This window comes from Rana temporaria, chromosome 1, assembly GCF_905171775.1.
Source record: "Rana temporaria chromosome 1, aRanTem1.1, whole genome shotgun sequence".
Classification (NCBI taxonomy): domain Eukaryota; kingdom Metazoa; phylum Chordata; class Amphibia; order Anura; family Ranidae; genus Rana; species Rana temporaria.
The window spans coordinates 235898191-235919190 of NC_053489.1; the positions used below are offsets into that span (position 1 = coordinate 235898191).

The following is a 21000-nucleotide window of genomic DNA, read 5'->3' on the forward strand; positions in this document are numbered from 1 at the left end:
GAACACTTATAGCACTGCAGCACTTTTTTCTACTGATTCATCATGGATTTTATGTTTATATGCATTTTACAAATAACCAATTTTGTCACTTTGGATAAGAATTGTGGGCCAGATCCACAAAGAGCCGCCGTAACTTAAATATTCGGATTTAAGTTACACCGCCGCAAAATTTCTACCCAAGTGCCCGATCCACAAAGCACTTACCTAGAAATTTTCGGCTGTGTAACTTAAATCCGTCCGGCACAAGGCGTTCCTATTTTCATGGGGCGAGTCCCATTTAAATTAGGCGCGCTCCTGCGCCGGATGTACTGCGCATGCTCACAACGTCATTTTCCCGACGTGCATAGCGCGGTTTTACGTTACGCCAAGTTTTGAGAATCACGCCGGGTAAAAAAAGTTGCGTCGGGAAAAAAAAAAAGATACGGCGGGAAAAAAAAATAAATAAAAAAAAAATATATATATAACAGCGTCGCAGGTAAGAAGGGTCTACTTTTACAAGGTGTAAACAGTTTACACTTTGTAAAAGCAGCCCTAATTTTACGATTGCAACGTAAGTATTTACGGAGATTTCACGAAGCTAAACCGCTTTGTGGATCTCCGTAAGTGCTCATTTGCATACGCGAAGCGGCATTTCGACTCAAAATGCCCCCAGCGGCGGATGCGGTACTGCATCCTCAGATCCGGCAGTGTAAGTCCCTTACACATGTCGGATCTTCTGCCTATCTTTTGGAAACCGATTCTGTGGATCATTTCCAAAGATAGAAACAGGGATACGACGGCGTATCAGTAGATTCGCCGGCGTATCCCTTTTGAGGATCTGGCCCTGTGTATTTTGCATTAAAGTTATATTTAATTTGTATAAATTAAGAGCACCGAATCATGCATGTTGAATTTGGACTGGTTTGCACATAATTTGGATTTAGAGGGACAGTGCAATTATTATTCTTAATAGATTGGCTAATGCAAACATATATTTGTACAACATTCATTGTAAAATATCTATAGTATTTTATGATCAGTCCAATGATGTCTGTAGGGACCCATCATAAAGGGACGTGTTATAAGGACCCATGCATGATCTGCAAGCAAAGTATATGGATCCTCCTCTATATACAGCAGCAAAGTATGCCAAGAGAGGTAGTCTTCACTAGGCAACTTAATACAGTTACCAGTTGGAATGTTCCCTTGTTTCACTGTTACTTTGGGAATGTACTTAGCATTGCAGGGGGTAGGGGTTCGGGTTCTTTCCCGCCCCCCACTTGTTGGGGGGGACGCCTGCTCAAGTGGACCGAACGTCCGGGGTGGGCGGATGACCTCCGCTCCCTTACTTTTCCAGAGCCCCATTCCTAATGCATGCCCGACTTTGTTCGGATTATGTTAAGTAATGATGTTCCACTGTCAATGTATCTTGTATTTGTTTTGACTTTCTTTTAAAATAAAATACTAATTATACAAAAAAAAAAAATACAGGTACCAGTGACTACTTTCCAGTCAGCTTGATTTTAAATGTCAATTGATACAGACAAAAGGTGGGAATTTATAGCCGGATTCAGGTAGGGGCGCGTATTTTTAAGGCGGCGCAGCATATCGTATTTACGCTACGCCGCCTTAAGTCATAGAGGCAAGCAGGGCTGCTGATAGGCCAGTACAACTGGCCCTGTTGTACTGGGCCCGGCCAGCAGGGGGGCCCGGGAAACCTGAACAGAGAACGAATTAATGTAGGAAAAATAAAAAAATCCTCCAGCCATGACCGAACATCTTGTTTCAAGGCAGGGTCTGGGGAGGGGCCGGGGGTGGAGCCAGGGGTGGGGCTGTAGGGGGCTCCCGTCAGGTAGGCTGTACGGGGCCCCATGATTTCTATCAGCGGCCCTGGAGGCAAGTACTGTATTCACAAAGCACTTGCCTCCTAACTTACGGCGGCGTAGCGTAAATGGGGCCGCGTAAGCGCACCTAACTCAAATGAGGATGGGGGGCGTGTTTTATGTAAATTACTCGTGACCAGACGTGATTGACGTTTTTTTTACGAACGGCGCATGCGCCGTCCGTGTACATATCCCAGTGTGCATTGCTCCAAAGTACGCCGCAAGGACGTATTGGTTTCGACGTGAACGTAAATTACGTCCAGCCCCATTCACAGACGACTTGCGCAAACGACGTAAAATTTTCAAATTTCGACGGCCATACTTAACATTGACTACGCCTCCTAGGGGGATGCTTTATCTTTACTCGGCGTATCTCTTATGGAAACGGCGTATCTAGTCATTTACATATTCTACGCCGAACTCAACGGAAGCGCCACCTAGCGGCCAGCCTAAAAATGACACTTTAAGATACGACGGCGTAGGAGACTTACGCCGCTCGTATCTTGGCCTAATTTAAGCGTATCTAGTTTCCAGAATACGCTTAAATTAATGCCGGTGTAGATTCAGAGTTACGACGGCATATCTACTGATACGCCAGCGTAACTCTCTATGAATCCGGCTATTAAAGCGTATACAATTCCAAAAACAACCTTTATTTTTGCCTGGACATCCTGCCAGTAAAACACTTTCATTCCAAGCCTGAGATTACTCTTTCTTTGTACAGTATCAGGACAACAGAAACGATTGAGAGAGGACTAGGGAACTCCTCTCTTGATCTAAATAACAGAGGGGTGTTGTTTTGTAGTCCTCAAAGATATCTGAGAACAGGCAGATTAGACAGACGTTATCAGCTCACAAGATTTCATTTCTGGTAACATTAAACAGATAAACCAAAACACTTCCAATTGTATATTTAAGGGACAGACTAAAGCAAAGATTGAAGTTTTGGGTTTAGAAATGCTTCAAACAACTTTCAGATAATAAACTCGGGCAATAAGTATAATGTTCAAGTAACAGCTTTATTTAAAAAGAAGTCTATAAAATAAACCTTCATATCTTTCACATGAATAAATTGGTAGACCACAAGTTCATTAGCGGTTCTGCTAACTTAAAGCATTGGTTCACCTTTTCAGAAAAAATGAAAAAGTTGAACACACACACACACACACACACACACACACACCATACACCCTCGCCATCCACCCTGGTCCTTGCTGCAAGATGGTGAGCTTTCAGTGCCCAAACAGCTGCCAGTCCACCATTCTGGTTGCATGGGCACGGACATTGCCGGTAGGAAGTGCAGCGAGGACCGGGAAATTGGGGGGGGGGGGCTGTGTGACAGGGCATTGGTTGAGGGTGTACGATGTTAGTTCACCTTCCTTTTCATTTTTTTTTGCAAAAGGGGAACAATTTAAGTGAAACCGTTTTGTTAAAAAAATACTTATTTAAAACACACTTTTTTTCCCTTTTAAATAAACACATTGTAAAATCATTTTTAATTTTGTGCTTAAAAAAATAAAATGCAACCTAAAAAAAAACAAAAAAAAAAACCTGAGACAGTGATGCAGCCATTCCAGATGATGACCATAACAATTTGTGGAAGAATGGCACTTCAACGCAGCATATTGGTTTTATGACCCCCCCCCCTTTTAGCATTAGGTTTCCAGTTTGATTATTCCAAACTCTGTTAATAATGCTACAATTAGAAATACAACATAAAGTACAAGTAAGGCAATTCCATAAGCACGACGAAGATGGAAGCACTGCAGTGTTACGAAAACCAGTGAAAACACCAGACTGATTCCAAGACCTCCAGCTAATATCCACACCAAGAGACCATGTGCATCTAACTGAAAGACAAATCGGAAGAACATTAGAATGGCGTGTTCACCTTTGCTTTGGTGGCTTGTGAGTGTGTAAAATTATAGTGCAAAGAAGAATCTGAGCGTCTGCAACCTATAAGCAAAATTTTAGCTGACATTTGTTTAGCATCAGATAGCAGCAAGACTCTTAATGGAATGAGAAAACCCTTTCCCAGAATTTATATAACCGCACGCCCTCATTCTCATGGTGTGTCATATGCTGTCGAAAACCCAATATAAAGCAAATATTATGAGGTTAAAAAATGTGCAAATACAAAAAATAATAATATAACATATATAATTGTGACACAAGTCATATTGTAATGGAATGTCATTAAAAATTAACCTTTCCTTTTCAATCTGCAGCGCTGTAATTTTATGTAAAATGCAATGCAATATGGCTACCTGGAGGTGTTCTGTATGCAGATGGTGTACAGAACACCCCCTTACTGGCTTACTGAATTTCCCAGAAGTCTGCACTAAGACACAAGTCAGATTTTGACCTGCAACAAAAAAAATTGATTTTTAGTGTGATACAGCGTTTCCCTGAAAATAAACCTGGGTCTTATATTAAATTGGCAACCAAAAACACAGTAAGGCTTATTTTCGGGGTAGGGCTTGCCATTTAATGTGCCATCTTCTCTCCCCCTCTCCCTCCCTGCCTGCCTGTCAGGAATCCCCAGTGTGAACATGGTAAAAGTGGTTGTGAAATGCTAGAATCCTCTCTATTACAGAAGTATATAAAGTAAAAAAGGTGTGTGTTTCTGTAATCTAATTGTGTCAAATACCTTCTTATAGCGCCTGACTTGCCTGAGCGGTCTTCCCTGCTCTGAGCACTGCTGAGGAAGGGGGCTCGAGATCCCCTGCTGACAGTTGGGAGAAGAGGAGAGCAGCGGGAGATCAGCTAAGTGCCGCTCGGTGCTTCCGTGACCCGCCTGGGCTCTCTGCCCCGCTCCAAGCACTGCAGAAGGGGGGCGAAGAGGGAGGAGAGCAGCAAGGGATCAGCCCAGTGGCACTGTAGCGAAGGTATTTGACTCATTTCGATTACAGAAATACACACCGTTTACATTATATACTACTGAAATAGAGAGGATTCTAGCAGTTCACAACCACTTTAAACTAGGGCTTATTTTCAGGGTAAGGCTTATATGGCAGCCCTCCCCGAATTTTACAGTATGTCTTATTTTCAGGATAGGTCTTGCTTTTGGGGAAACACCATACTCTCAAAGGGAAAAGTCCTTGCAATATACAAAGATCACCCAAAGGGGCGGAATGTTTTTTTTTCTCTCAAAAAAGTGGGATTTACTCTTTAAAGAAGCTTGGCATGTTTTATACCATGTAACCGTTTCTGTGTCTCTAAACCAACCAACTAAAATAGCCAGATGGGGCCACTTAAAACACCTTTTTGGCTCAATATAGAATTAAAGTTGGTCACAGCCCATCTTGCCCAGGCAGGGCCGGCCTTAGGTGTTCAGGCGCCCTGTGCGAGCTAATCCTGTGACCCCCCCCCCCCCCCAGCATATTCACCCCTCGCCCCCTGGTCACCTAAACATACACAAATAGGAAAAAAAACAACATGCCTGGGGCCCCCCCCCCCCATCCCTCACTATCCACAATGCCTAGGTACACCTTCCCTCAGCACCTACTGTGCCTGTAGCCCCCTTTATTACAGAAATACTACAGGAGATGGTCAGAGACTGCAGACATGGTACAGGAGATGGTCAGAGACTGCAGACATGGTACAGGAGATGGTCAGAGACTGCAGACATGGTACAGGAGAGGGTCAGAGACTGCAGACATTGTACAGGAGAGGGTCAGAGACTGCAGACATTGTACAGGAGAGGGTCAGAGACTGCAGACATTGTACAGGAGAGGGTCAGAGACTGCAGACATTGTACAGGAGAGGGTCAGAGACTACAGACATTGTACAGGAGAGGGTCAGAGATTGCAGATATAACATAAGAGAAGGTCAGACTGTGGTCATAACACAGGAGATGGTCAGAGACTGCAGACATTATACAAGTGTGTCCTAGCAGCCCAGGGACAATTAGAAAGACCATTTGAAGGCCAAATGTATGTCCTAATGCAGCTTACATCCCTGCTATTTAAAACCCGAACCAGTAACTCTTGGGAGACTCCTATAGTAGCCAAATTACCAGCAAAGAGAAGATTTACATAGATGAGCAAATAAAAGTATAATGTATTTTCAGTAAGCACATATTTTACGTTTTTACCTAATTTGTCTCAAGACATTTTTGATATGACTCAATTTTTAATTGCAAGTAATATACACATATATACATAAACACACATACACTTATAAACACACACTATACATAAAAATAAGATACAGCATATATAAAAAACAATAACACAAGCTGAGAAGCTTATTTGCATCAAGCAAATGTTTTACACGTTCATCTAACAAATATTGAAGACTATACAAGACTTAAAGGGGTTGTAAAGGAAAAAAAAATTCTTTCCCAAATAGCTTCCTTTACCTTAGTGCAGTCCTCCTTCACTTACCTCATCCTTCCATTTTGCTTTTAACTGTCCTTATTTCTTCTGAGAAATCCTCACTTCCTGTTCTTCTGTCTGTAACTCCACACCGTAATGCAAGGCTTTCTCCCTGGTATGGAGAAAGCCTCTTGAGGGGGGAGGGGCGAGCAGGAGAGTCAGGACACTCTCTAATTTGCAGATAGAGAAAGGAGCTGTGTGTTAGTGGGCGTCCTGACACTCCTGCTTGCCCCCTCCCCCCCTCAAGAGGCTTTTTCTCCACACCAGGGAGAAAGCCTCGCATTACGGTGTGGAGTTACAGACAGAAGAACAGGAAGTGAGGCTTTCTCAGAAGAAATAAGGACATTTAAAAGCAAAATCGAAGGATGCGGTAAGTGAAGGAAGCTATTTAGGGAAAACATTTTTTTTCCCTTTACAACCCCTTTAAGTCTGATAAAGTGTATATATATCAAAAGCATTTTGGCCTCATGCACACTAAGCATTAAAAACGCTGTTTTTGGGAGTGTCTGGCGTGTTTTTCTCTTCCTCTAAACACCCCTGCCTGTTAGCCTATGTGTTCATGCACAAATAGTCATGTAGAGTTTTTTTTTAGAGTCACTGTCCATTTAGGGATGTTTCCCTTCACATCCAGTCCTGAATACATAACAGGTGGTACTCCAAGCCTAGGTTCACACTAGTGCTGCTGCATAATAATGCGTCTTTCAGTGCATTTTTGTAACGTTTTTGTAAACACATTCTGATGTTTTTTGCGATTTTTTTTTTGTAGGTTTCAGAAACAAAACCCTGGCAAAACCGCACCAAAATAGCATGTATATGCACTTGTCATGCGCTCCCATTAAAGTCTGCTCCTTTTCTAAAATTGCACTGCGCCATATGTTGTATTGATGTTAATGGGCACCATAGGGAATAATATAATATGTTTTGCAAACAAATACAGTAAAAATAAAATGAAAAATTGGGACTACAGCAAATATCAGAATCTCTGAATCACAACTCACCTGTAACACAGTCTTCGATGGGCCCATTTGCAGCAAACAGCCTAGACCAACTCCAATTAACACATCTGTAGTGCAGTTAAGGAAAGAAAAAAAAAAAAAAAAAAAACTTACCAGCTCTCTGAAAACAGTGGGCCAGATTCAGGTAGATCCGCGCAATATTTGCGTGGGCAAAGGGCAACGATGTTTGCTCTGCGCCCACGCAAATATTTCGATTTGCCCGCGATTCACGGAGCAGTAGCTCCGTAAATTGCGCGGGCGATATGCTAAATAGCCCGGCGTAAGGGCGCCTAATGTAAATGATCCCGCCGGGGGCGGGAATCATTTAAATTAGGCGCGCTCCCGCGCCGAGCGAACAGCGCATGCTCCGTCGGGAAACTTTCCCGACGTGCATTGCGGCAAATGACGTTGCAAGGACGTCATTTGCTTCTAAGTGAACGTGAATGGCGTCCAGCGCCATTCACGAATCACTTACGTAAACGACGTGAAATTTAAATTTCACGAGCGGGAAGGGCGGCTATACTTTAGCATTGGCTGCCCCTGCTACAGCAGGAGCAACCTTGCGCTAAAGTCGCCGTACGGAAACTCCGTACCTTGCGTGCGCAGGGCCCGCGCAACTTTTGTGAATCGGTGGTAGTATGCAATTTGCATACTATACGCCGATCACAATGGCCGCGCCCCCTAGCGGCCAACGCAAGATTGCAGCCTGAGATATGAAGGCATAAGGAGGCTTATGTCTGTCATATCCTAGGCTGCAGTCCACGTAGCGATGTTCCTGAATCAGGGGCATTCGCTACGCGGGATCAAAACAGCTATTGCGCCGCGCAACCTATGGTTGCGCGGGCGCAATAGCTTCTTGAATCTGGCCCAGTGATTATCTTGAACATAAAGCACACTATTTACACAGGTTTTATCAAACACAGTGGTATATAATGATAATTTGTAGATTATACTATTTAATTTCAATCTTTCTCACACTCCAGGGAATTAACTAAACTCCCAGTGCCATTTAAAGTGGCATGCACCACAATAAGTTAGCAGATAGACCTGTTATAGGTACTGTATATCTGTGCCACCCAAACCAGTTTCTATATCTGGGTCAATTCATACATGAATTGACCGTCAGATTTCCGCGCTGGAAGAACGCCAGTCACTGCGTGTGCGTGTCCTAGCAGTGGCTGCCATTCTTGCACAGTGACTGTCTTATTCACACTGCAATGCTGGAGCGGTGCAGTAATATGCATTAAGATGCAGACATGCTGGAAAAAAATGCATTTCACTGGACAGTAGCACAGCACACCAAACTGCTATACAGCGACATAAATTAAGTATCCCTTTTGTGTACCTTAAATAAAAAGAAAATTGTGAAAAAACAAAACAAAAACGGAGCCGCGTGATGCACTAAAATGTGCAACACACCCGCCCCTACTGCCAATTTACTGCAGCCGGGATGGACAGCTGCTACAAAGTAAACCACTGTGGTTAACTGTATGGCAGCTGACCATTTACACAAAAAAGGGCCCTTAAAGTGAAACAGAAATTAGCTGAGGTCTACGCCTAACTAAAAGAGGGAATACAGCAGTTTTCCCTATAGAAAACCACTGCAGATACCCACCAAGTGTGACTTTGTCGTATGGAATGTGAACGGCCTGCAAGACAGCTCACATCCCTCTCTCTGCCCATGCAGTGATTACACTACATGAGCAGAGCCTGCAAGGATAACAACCCTCCTCTCCCCCCTCCCACTCTGAGCTGGGCAAGGGGAAGACATGGGCAAAGAAATTGAAGAATGCAGCCCCAGCTCTCCGTTCTCTGTGCTGTATCTGTCACAGCCACAAAAACAGAGAACTGATCTCTCCTAATGAACAAAGGGGCTTGAAGCCCTTTGTTCATTAGGAGCAGCGTCTGCTTCATTTTTATGTTTAGACGCGTGGTGCAAGCATTGTGTTTGCACCACTCTTTATTAATTCCACCCATGAAGCGTAGACATAGGTCTTGTGCATAATGTTAGAAATTAAGAAAATGGGGAATATTTAATAAAACAGAGTGCAGTTTCCTAAAGTCAGATTAGTAAAGATTAATTTATTTTTGGTTGCCATTTGTCTTTTAATGAATCATCAATTAGGACTGATATATGTCAGAAATAGAGAAAAGAAAAAGGGCACAAAATTGTAGCTGCTGTCCATAGTCACAATTCTTGTTAGAGAAAGGCGAAATCAGACTGATTGCCATCAGTCCCAACATATCATTAAGTTGTCTGTACATTTTATTTACTGAAAAAACTTACCATTTCAGTTCACATCCTCCATATTATAGCGTTAAAAAATTATATATATATATATATATATATATATATATATATATATATATATATATATATATATATATATATATATATATATATATATATATATATATATACTGTATATATATATATATATATACACATATACATACACACACACACACACACACACACACCATGCATGGCAAAATGCTGATTTCGTCTCCAGAGTCCTCACCCTTCTGATCCAGCGTTTAGCTCACCAATCTATACAAAGCCTGAAGTGCATCTCTAGCTAGAACTAGTGATGTACTATAAATGAAAGTTCCGGTACATTTTTTTAAATTGAATTAATGTGACTGCCGTTTTTGCATTTAGATCGATAGGGGGCGTTTTGGCATTGAAGTCAATGGGACATGTTTTTTCATTGATGTCAATGGAACGTGATTTTGCATTGAAGTCAATGGGGCGCAAAACGCCGATAACCCAACATTCGGCTGATAATTTTCGATGCATCCCTAGCTAAAACCTTTTTAGTTTTGGATGAAGTTTGGAAGAGCTAGACCTTCTGCGGTCTGGTTCTAGCTCTTCCTACAAACTACATGTTGACATAGAACCTCATATGAAGCCATCTGATGGGAGATGATCTGACTCCTTCACAAGAGTACAGCTATCAACTTGACCTACTAAGCTTTGCATACAGGTTATTTTTTTATTTTATTTACCAGGAGTTGTAAGGGAACTGGAAAAAAAAAAGTAGGCGAAGGGTGGCAATACACGGCTCGGCAGTGCTGAATGCATGAAAGAAAATGTATTCCCTCGTTCATGTTGATAGTGTGAATAGAGGAATCTCCACTGCCACCTGCAGATGCCTGAATACAATGGCGCTGCCAAACAGGAACTGCATTTGATAAGATGCACTTGCTGCTCAGTGAATCACTTTCCACCCGGATGAGTACATTTTTAAATATTAAATTGACTTTTGTCCAGATGGAACTTTCAGAATATCCAGCAGTCATTAGATGAAGTTCAAGCAGTCTATTGCCAAGTGCTACCTTCCATTTGGAGATGGAGATATATATATATATATATATATATATATATATATATATATATATATATATATATATATATATATATATATATATATATATATATATACTGTATGATAATATTACAATATTATGGTATCCTGACCACAGTAGAAATTAAAATTATATATGAAACCACTATGCATTGCCTTTACATGCCTAAAGAAAATTCAATTATTGCAAGGATACTGAATATGATTCCACCAAAGCATGCAGAGAATGCCATTCGAGGATAGCCTTGACGAGCTAGCGTGAGGTCTGATACAAAATCTGTAAGCATAAAAGAAAGAGCTTATGAATAAAGCAGTAAACAGGTGAGAGCACAACATATTTTAGTGCCTGTATGGTCTACAAGGAAGCGGCTTAAAAGAGACCTTCTAGTGACATTATCTTCCCACCTGCTTTTACTAGTTGACTCACAATCTACTTGTTATAAGACGGAAGTCCAGACAGATAAAACGATGCTCAACAGCATTAGATATAAAATAGCTGCAGTAAGATTGCACCAGCATGTGCCACTGTGTGTGAAATATAATGTGCAGCTTTCACAAAAACAGTGTAAATGTATTTGATAGTATCACAAATTACCGTATGCAGTTATAAAATGAGAGATAGATATAGATCTAATACTGGCAAAAAGACAACAGATGCAGTCGCTATTGTGAATGCATGTATGACAAGTGATACCAAAATGCTAGCTAAGGGGCAGCATGTATCTCTCAAAGTGACACCAAAGCAAATGTTCCACTTTAAGCCCAGGTTCACACTGATGCGGTGCGGGACACCACATGTAATTCCGGGCACCTTTTTCGTCCGTACCATAATCTGAGAATTGCACTGCGTGTTGCGTGCAGATTTCGGGGTGTCTTTAACTTGACACACTTAACTTGTATATGTTTTTCACCCTATGGCAAGCCCCTATTTTTGGCTGAAATATATTTGAAGCATTTCCGTTCTGGAGCTGTCTGCGCGCTGTCCCTCCATCTCTCCTTGTGGCAAAATATATGTTACTGAATAATATATATATTATGAATACAAATATTTTTTGTCTTTTTAGCTTTATTGTCCCATGAAGAACACATACAATATACCTAGTACCAGTAGTAGTTCCTAGTACCAATAGGATCCCTTGAGAAAGCTGTAAGCGAAAGGCATAGTGATCCCTCGGTACATTGATCTCCTGTGGGGCCCTGATATCTATGTGCCCATATCTATGGGCAAACCTACAGGTTTTCTTAAAGTGGATGTAAACCCACTCTCATACTTTCTAAACTACTGCCATAGTGCTGATCTATAAGGATATACATGCCTCTTGCATGTACCTTTGCCTGTCAAATGTCTCCCCTCTGTCTGTTACGAAACCTGAAAAAATGCAGATTCTGTGGGTGGATCTGTGGTCTGGAGCTCTGTGGGTGGAGTCGTGATGTCAGTAGACTCTCCGCCCTCCTCTACACTCCCCTTGTCAACATGCATTTTCTCCTGTGTATTCCTTACACTAAATTCTGCTGTGATCACCAACATCCAGTCAAAAACCCAGAAAAGTAACCACATGACTTCAGCATGCCCAATCATACTAAGGTGTGGAACAGCCAATCCTGGGAAAGCTGCAGAAGAAAGGAATGGGGGTGGGAATTAAAAAATAATGCCTGTCTCAGGCTTAAGATATGTAAATCACCCGTCACTCACAGCAGGGGGGAATAATAGACATGGTTTTCTTGTTTGTCTGTTTTATCTCACTAAAAAAAAAAAAAGATAAGAGGATTGCTCAGAGCTGGATTAACTATTTGTGGCAGAACTGGGCACAGATGATCTGAAATCCTATACTATACAATACATTATGCCAGCCAAAAATAAATAAATAACATTTTTGGGTTTACATCAACTTTAAAGTGTTCGCATAGGTTTCACCAAGGTGGGACAATAGCATACATTTATGGGATCATTTGATATGTACTTGATATTTACATGTTTTACTACTATTTTTAAATACATTTGGATTTTTTATTCAATTGACTGCTCTCTCCTTCATTTTGGGTCTACTGGTGGCTACCAATTTAGACCCCATTCACACCTGAGCGACAAAACGCCCGACGCCGGACGCTTCTGTCGCTCGAGGGGAGAATTCCCATTGCTGTCTATGGAGATGGTTCACATCTCATAGACGCCGAACGCCTGTCGCCTGAAAAAAAGTCCCGGACCCTTTTTTCAGGCGACATAGGCGTTTTCCCATTGACAGCAATGGGAAGACTTTGAGAAAAAAAAAAAAAAAGTGAAAGTTTTGTACTCGCGGCAAAATACGCCGCTACACGCGAACGCGGCTGTCGCTCAGATGTGAATGCAGCCTTAAAGTCCACGTTCATCCTTGGTTTTTCTTTTTTGCTTATAATTGGATGTGGTGCCACATTCTGAGTCATGTCTCAACCACTTTTCACTATGTTAACTTGACATATACTTCGCAATCAGTTCGCATGAACAGGTTGCCATTTTAATTCAGTGCAATATCCGCCGCAAATTCCCACTGCACTGCATCTAGTGTAAACTGAGTAAACATAGCTTGTGGCTGGACATAAAAAGTAGGTAAAAAGCTACAGTGTAGTAATTGCAGGCCATTATAAGTAATCAAAAGACTCTACTAGACATCTGATGGTTCTGCAACCTGGCAAAAGGTCTACTTGGTAGTTGCCTCAGGTAATTTAGTACTGAATGAGGGAGGCATGCAGTGTTACTTTTGTGTGTACTTGGAGGAGAAAACTTTAAGCGGAACTAAGCTGCATATGAGCAGCACAAACCAAAAACACAATTTTATATTTTTTTTATATTAAAAGCAAACTCCCCCATTCATTCATGTCTCCATGTTTTAATTTGCTATGAAATCACTTTAAAAAAACACCCCTCTAGCATTTCTGACTGCAGCCATCTTAAGTAAGGGCAGATGAATGTACTTCCTGGCATCCATCTGTCCTTAGCTTAGGCATACAGGCAGGAGTGTGCTTAGCTGAGAAAGCTCCTCCTCCCCACCTTAAGACTTCTGGGATGTATGACAGTTGCCTAGGAATGAAAACCATAAAGTAACTGAAGAAATGCAAAAAAAAAAAAAAAAGTTTAAAACAAGTAAATACAATATACTTTCCTATCTATTTACTAATGTAAGCTGCATAAGGATATAAAATAGTCATTGTTTAACCACTGAAGACCCGGACCAAAATGCAGGTAAAGGACCTGGCAAGTTTTTGCGATTTGGCACTGCGTCGCTTTAACTGACAATTGCGCGGTCGAGCGACGTAGCTCCCAAACAAAATTGGCGTCCTTTTTTCCCCACAAATAGAGCTTTCTTTTGGTGGTATTTGATCACCTCTGCGGTTTTTATTTTTTGCGCTATAAACAAAAATAGAGCGACAATTTTGAAAAAAATGCAATATTTTTTACATTTTGCTATAATAAATATCCCCCAAAAAGATATAAAAAAAACTTTTTTTTCCCTCAGTTTAGGCCGATACGTATTCTTCTACCTATTTTTGGTATAAAAAAAAAAATCGCAATAAGCCTTTTATTGATTGGTTTGCGCAAAATGTATAGCGTTTACAAAATAGGGGATAGTTGTATTGCATTTTTATTCATTTTTTTTTTTTACTACTGATGGCGGCGATCAGCGATTTTTTTCGTGACTGCGACATTATGGCGGACACATCGGACAATTTTTACACATTTTTGGGACCATTGTCATTTTCACAGCAAAAAATGCTATAAAAATGCATTGTTTACTATGAAATAGACAATTGCAGTTTAGGAGTTAACCACTAGGGGGCGCTAAAGGGTTTAAGTGTGACCTCATATGTGTTTTTAACTGTAGGGGGCGGGGCTGGACGTGTGACGTCATTGATCGCCTTTCCCTATATCAGGGAACAGACGATCAATGACAGCGCCACAGTGAAGAACGGGGAAGCTGTCCCTGTTTTTTCAGCTCCGGGGACCGATTGCGGGACTCCGGCGGCGATCAGGTCCCGTGGCCACGGAGCTTCGGACCGGGCTAGGCACTTAAAGAGGACATACAGGCACATCCTAATCACCCCATGCACATTAGTATCATCGCTCTGTGTAGCCACAGGAACATGGGAAAGATCTCCCTTATACCGACTCTGCCATAAGAGAAGTGTTTATGCTCTTCTTTCACTGTGCCAGCAGGGAAATCAATGTGCCGGGTCATATACATGTAGACACATACACATGCATGTGTGTTTAAGCTTTAGGGTGCACATCGTAATGCAATAAGCTGCGCACACCTATGGTTGAAAATCCTCCAATTTCTGTAAATTTAGGTTAACTACTTACTAATAAATATAGAGAGATATCTATAGAAGACATGTTGCCTACTAACCCCCAATACTGTTCCCCCAGGCAAGCAAGGTTAGTCCCAGGACTGTGTTACTCAGCCGGAAGACAACTCCAAAAGTGCGTAGCAGGTTAACAATTTCAGTTGCAGCAGCACTGATCCAGAGAGCACTGGCAATGAATCCAAAGAAGGAGAACAGCTGAGGAGACAGTAAGAGAAAGCAATAAACACGAAGCATACCACACACTAGTATACAGTGAACAAAACCTGGCTTTTAATCAGATGCTTACAAAGTAGTACTTGGGTGGCTGGTCGTTCTTAGTGGTGAAAAAAATGACGACTGCCAGTGGAGTTCCAATGATCAGCAGAAGAGCCCAGATGGGCATTGTGCCCTGAATAAGGTACAGTGCATCTATAGGTGGAAGAAAGAAACACTTACATTTCTCTAATTCACAGGACAGACACTTACATGTTTAGTATGAGAACTTTGAAATAATGTTATGGTAAGCAACTGGCAAAAAAAAAAAAAGTTGACTAACAAAAATCCACATGTATCCAAATAAGTAAGTGAGAACTGCGTTGGAAATGAGATAAAAAGTGTACAACATATAATTGGACAGAAGACTCAATCGAATAAATAAATCCCAATGTGAATATACAATGAAATGTGTCATCAAAAAAAAAATTAAATGATGAGGTATGGGATCAAGTGTCCATGCGTCACATAAAGTGCCAACTCCACTTATAGGAAAAGTTCTCCATGCATAGAGACCAGCCCAACAGCTCCCCCTGTGGCCACACTACTAACTCACTAGAGCTTTGGACCCTGCATACCAAGGGTCAATACACGCTTTTTGGAAAAAAAACATTCCAGCTGGCTCCTCGCCTTATCTCCTGGGGCTCCTATACCATCAGCCTTTACTCTATATGTGCTCTGAATCATAAATAGGAACCATCATTGTGCACCAGAAAAACTTTACTCCACACTAAAACATCCACAAACACTCAGGTTAGAAACTCACATTTAGTGGCACCTAACCAACATCAGTATGTAGAGCGTGTGTGATGTGTCCCTGCTCGGCTACCCGATATCCCCAGGAACCAGCTGGAACAGATGGGGAATGAAAATAGGAACGGAAAATGACAATACTAAACGGACCGGAATTGACGTATCCCAAACTCTGCCTCAGCGCATTTCACCCAATCAGCAGACGTCTTCAGGAAGCCCTCCAAAAAGTGGAGTTGGCACCTTTATGTGACACATGGACACTTAATTCCACACGTCATCATTTGATTTGTTTTTGTATCACACATTTCATTGTATATTCACATTGGGATTTATTTATGAGTTGAGTCTTCAGTCACTTTGCCCATTATAATTTGTACACTTTATTTTTTTCATTTCCAGCACAGTTCTCACCTACATGTATTTTGGGACATGTGGATTTTTGTTGTAGTCCTATAAGTGCATGAATTGTACACTTGGTTGGAAACAGCAGGGGGACACTTGGTTTTAATTTACAATTTCCATAACGCTGGTTCATATTTTAATACACTAATATATATATATATATATATATATATATATATATATATATATATATATATATATATATATATATATATATATATATATATATATATATATATATATATATATTAGTGCTGTCAAGCGATTAAAATTTTTAATCGCGATTAATCGCATTAATGTCATAGTTAATTCACGATTAATCGCGCCAAAAAATTTTTTTTTGATTTCTTATTTATTTTTAATTTTTTTATAATATTAAATTGTGTTTTTTTAATTTTTTTACATTTTGATCACTTTTATTGCTGTCACAAGGAATGTAAACATCCCTTGTGACAGCAATAGGTGGTGACAGGTACTCTTTATGGAGGGATCGGGGGTCTAAAAGACCTCCGAGCCCTCCTTTGCACTTCAAAGTATTCAGATCGCCGAAAACGGCGATTCTGAATACTGTGTACTTTTTTAAATCCGGCGCCATTGGCAGCCGAGAAACCCGGAAGTGACGTCATGACGTCGCTTCCGTGGTTTCAATGCGGAGACTGAATCAAAGCCGCTTACGGCTTAGTGTCAGTCTCCGCCGCCTGGACACAGAAGGCGCCGGATGGAGGATCGGGTCTCCCGGTGGGACGGGAGGCCCGGTCAGAGCGGCGAAAGGCGGCGGGAGGGGGGGGATGTCCCCTCCCGCTCCTCCGGCATAACAACCGAGCGGCTTTTAGCCGCATCGGTTGTTATGTTTGGATAGCCAAACGCCCGCTCTAAACAACGGTACCGGGATGATGCCTGCGGCTGCAGGCATCATCCCGGTATAACCCCCGAACGCCGCCTCATTAATCGCGCGATAAAAAAATTGACGGCGTTAACGTGGGTTTGCGTTAACGCCGTTAATAGCGCGTTTAATTGACAGCACTAATATATATACATACATACATCCATATACACACACATACACACACATACACACACATCTCTCTTTTTTTTTTATAAAAGTTGAGATAGCTACTGTTTACAATAAGTATTTTTGTGGGCACTCACATGTTCCTGAATTTAGACAGAAGACACAGAGTAGAGGACCGGTGATTAGTTGAATGCAGTTTAAAGGCCTCTGCCAGTTGAGATCCTCTTTGTCCGGGTCCACCACAGGGACAGAGATACGAAGCAGCACCTCTATGGGGAACTGGGTGGGAGTGAGGGGTTAAAAAAATAAGTACATTTAATTACACATGGAAGGGCTTGTCCAGCCTTTTAGCCCCCTAGATTTTTGTTACCTTTGCAACTTTTAGAATTTTCCAATGCCATGGTTTTTGCCTCCACTTCCTTGCATCCACTGGATTTAGGGATTGCAGGAAGATCTGCCAGGTTCCAAGCTGCACTGGTATTAATGGTCGATACTCATCACCTGCGTAAAGAATATTTTTTTATTCCTTGCAACTGATACTGTCCTCACTTCAGGAATACAACTACACAAAAGTGATCTGAAAAAGATGCAATATTAAACCTGAACACTGGATATTTACCAAAAATAAAAATTTTGGTTGCACTCATCCCTGGTCCAATGCTCATTTAGCGTGGGGTGTATAGGAAATAAATATTTGCTATATTTCTAGCTACCCCAGGAGCCAATGCTCTTCTTTTCTCTAGCCCTGGAATGTGGGTGGACTGACAACATTACGTACAATGCGCGACCAGTGTGATGGTCGCTGTGACATCGGCAGGGGGCGGCCACAAGACTCAGAGTATTGCTTACTTTATTCCTATTACACATGTGTCAAACACATTTTGCCAGAATGCAGTGGAATGAAATTCCACCACCTTCGGCTCCCGCCCTCCACTCCCCACTGTAAATTGTAAACTCAAAAGCCTTCTGTGTTTCCAAGGACAGCTTTCCTCTTTGCAGATCTCACAGATCCCTGCCTGCCCTGCACTCACGATGGAGACAAGGGAGATGCAGTGTGGGATTGGGCATCATGTGCCAAGCTGCACTGTGATCTCCATCTGTATCCAGGTGCACAGATGTCGACCAGTGATCGCCCTGCAAGTGAGAGAGAGGCGGAGCCGCCTACACTGCCCAGAGGTTCTAGTGCCGGGCCAGTTAGGTGAGATGCGAGGAACTATAGGGGGGAGGAGAGATGAGGACTGTCGGAAAATGTGGGACAAGGTGAGGAATGGGGGAGAGCGGTGCAGAGGTCAGCGCTGAGGAGGGGTGGAAGTGAGATGTGGACAACCTGTGAAAGAGAGCCGAGACTTGCACTCTGTGAATAGCGCACCCCTGCACTCTGGGCGTAGCTCACCCCTGGGCCCTGCACTCTGGGCATAAAGCAGCCCTGAGCCCTGCACTCTGGGCATAACGCAGCCCTGAGCCCTGCACTCTGGGCATAATGCAGCCCTGAACTCCCACAGATCCTCCCACTGTTGGTGCAATTTGGCCACACCCACTATTTAATGCAGTCTGGTGGGTTGGGGCGTGGTTGAGTTCCTGCACCTATATTCTGGGGAAAAAAAGCCCTAGATAAATTTATATAATCTTACAGATACAATGGCCCTTCAAGGGCACCTATAATGCTGATGCGGCCTGCGAAAGAATTGAGTTTGACACCCCTATTATATGCCCCCTAGACTAAACAGGAATCCAATCATAATTAGACCACGATCCCCCATATAAAATCACTACAAAAAAAATCACACAAGAGAAGAAAAATAACAAAAAATATACTTGCCTTACAGCTTGGCTATCACTAGTGGCGACTAAGAGGGGCCTCCAGGCCATTTCATGTGGACCTTGCGCCCAGGGCTTTTTTTTTTTTTTTCAGCCAGAATGCAGTGGAATTAGAGAGGGCAATCACAGATGTCCATTGAGATCCTGGGATTCTCAAGCAATTTGAGGCATAGCCTAAATCTTGCTGGAAAGCCCATTGTTTGTTTCATGTGGCATTTTTACACAGTGGTTTGGACAACTAACTAAAAAGTAGACCTTGTAATTTGATGCATGATCTGCTTTAAGGGGGATTTCAAGATTTTTTTTAAAAAAAGACCAAAAGTTCCTATTTAAATTAGCTCCTATTTAAATAGTTCACAGTATGTGTGTGCGAGGTAGGGACCCCAGCTTCTAAGCACTTTGAGGGCAGGAGCTGACGTGAATACAATATGTAAAGCACTGTGTGAATTGTTGGCGCTACATAAATACCTGTAATAAATAAATTATGGGCTGTCCTGCTGTCCAAGAGACAAGATGGCATGGGCAAGACTAAACACTACCATGAAGTGCTGTAAGAACAGTGCATTTTACCGAGGACAATTTGGGTTTATTTATAAAATTCAAACAGGATAAAAAATAAAAAAAACAAGCATTTTCAGCTAATGCAGAAAATTTATATTGAAATTAAAAATTGGCAGGTGTAGTTTTTTAATTTAAACCACTGTATATTTTTGTTTTCTATTTTGCAGGGAAAACTATTATACATTATTGAAAAGTGCATAATTTTCCTGTTTTTCATTCTGAATGACCCTTTAAATGCCTCCATTGTATTTTATGGGTGCCGTTCAATGTCTGTTTTTCACACATTTGACATTTCAATTCAGCAGCACTCCAGACAGTTCCAGACTGTACAATACAATCAAAATGTTTAACATGAAGTTATGAATACAGAACTGTCTCATCTGGTAGGAAGTACAGAAACTAAAAGTGATCATACCAAACTCAGAGCCATGAGGCGTGGAATCCCTAGGTTCTTCATTGTCCGTCAGAAGATCTGATTATAGAAAAGGAAATAAAGGACATAAGAGGCTGATTTAACAGGATCGATCTTACAGTTTAACTACTGTGTGTTATAATTCATAACGGATTCCTTCAAGGAATTTTACTTTTGTCATGCTACCAATAAATAGCTGAGCGACACTGTGTACCCAACAGCTCTTTAATTTAAAAGCAGAGTATATGGATTTTCAAGAGCCACCATGTGGTTTACTGCAGCAAAGTAAAAAATGTTGTCTATACACCGTTTCTTTCATTTCCGAAGCTTTACAGGAAAAAAAAGACAGCTTATTTGCTGCCACAGGCATTGTGAAGTCCACCGGTGAGCTTAAAGAAGAAGCAGGTGTATATTCTGTTTCTCCTGCGGCAGAACAAACTCCAAGCAGCATGGGAAGGCCCATACACAATCACCCAGCGTCTGAATGATGCTACCTACTTCAGGTTGGGAGAAGGGAGTAGACGGCAGAAGGCCGTTGATGTGAACATGATCAAAGCCCATCATGAGAGCTTGGCCTTTGTCATGCCGGTCTGAAGCAGCCCGGAGCCTGAGGAGGCTGATACACTTCTAGACCTACTAGCTGACACCAGGGAGGTAGACTTAGAACTCCCGGTAAACTCCAATCTTACCCCCACGCAGGTACACGGGTTAAAGAAAGTGCTGGCAGTACATGGTAGCACGTTTACGTGAAAACCTGGGAGGACGCACCTCGCCGTCCACCAGGTGGACACAGGGGCACATCCTGATATTAAACAGTCAGCCTATGACGTCTCTCTTGAAGTGCT

General features: G+C 41.9%; 1 protein-coding gene across 3 annotated transcripts in view; it reads right to left on the reverse strand.

Moving 5' to 3' along the window:
• Positions 1-2862: 2862 nt before the first annotated feature.
• Positions 2863-21000, reverse strand: part of SLC8B1 (solute carrier family 8 member B1) — an 82824-nt gene continuing 64686 nt past the window's right edge. For 2 of the 3 annotated variants that reach the window (XM_040351900.1, XM_040351899.1), the window contains 8 exons: positions 20159-20215; positions 17735-17865; positions 17502-17643; positions 15232-15353; positions 14987-15140; positions 10801-10881; positions 7240-7304; positions 2863-3712 (listed from right to left, as the gene is read on the reverse strand). In XM_040351900.1, coding sequence (XP_040207834.1) covers positions 3518-3712; positions 7240-7304; positions 10801-10881; positions 14987-15140; positions 15232-15353; positions 17502-17643; positions 17735-17865; positions 20159-20215 — 947 coding nt within the window. In that variant the 3' untranslated portion in view covers positions 2863-3517. The remainder of the gene's footprint in view (positions 3713-7239; positions 7305-10800; positions 10882-14986; positions 15141-15231; positions 15354-17501; positions 17644-17734; positions 17866-20158; positions 20216-21000) is intronic. The other variant, XM_040351901.1, reaches the window with a different exon arrangement.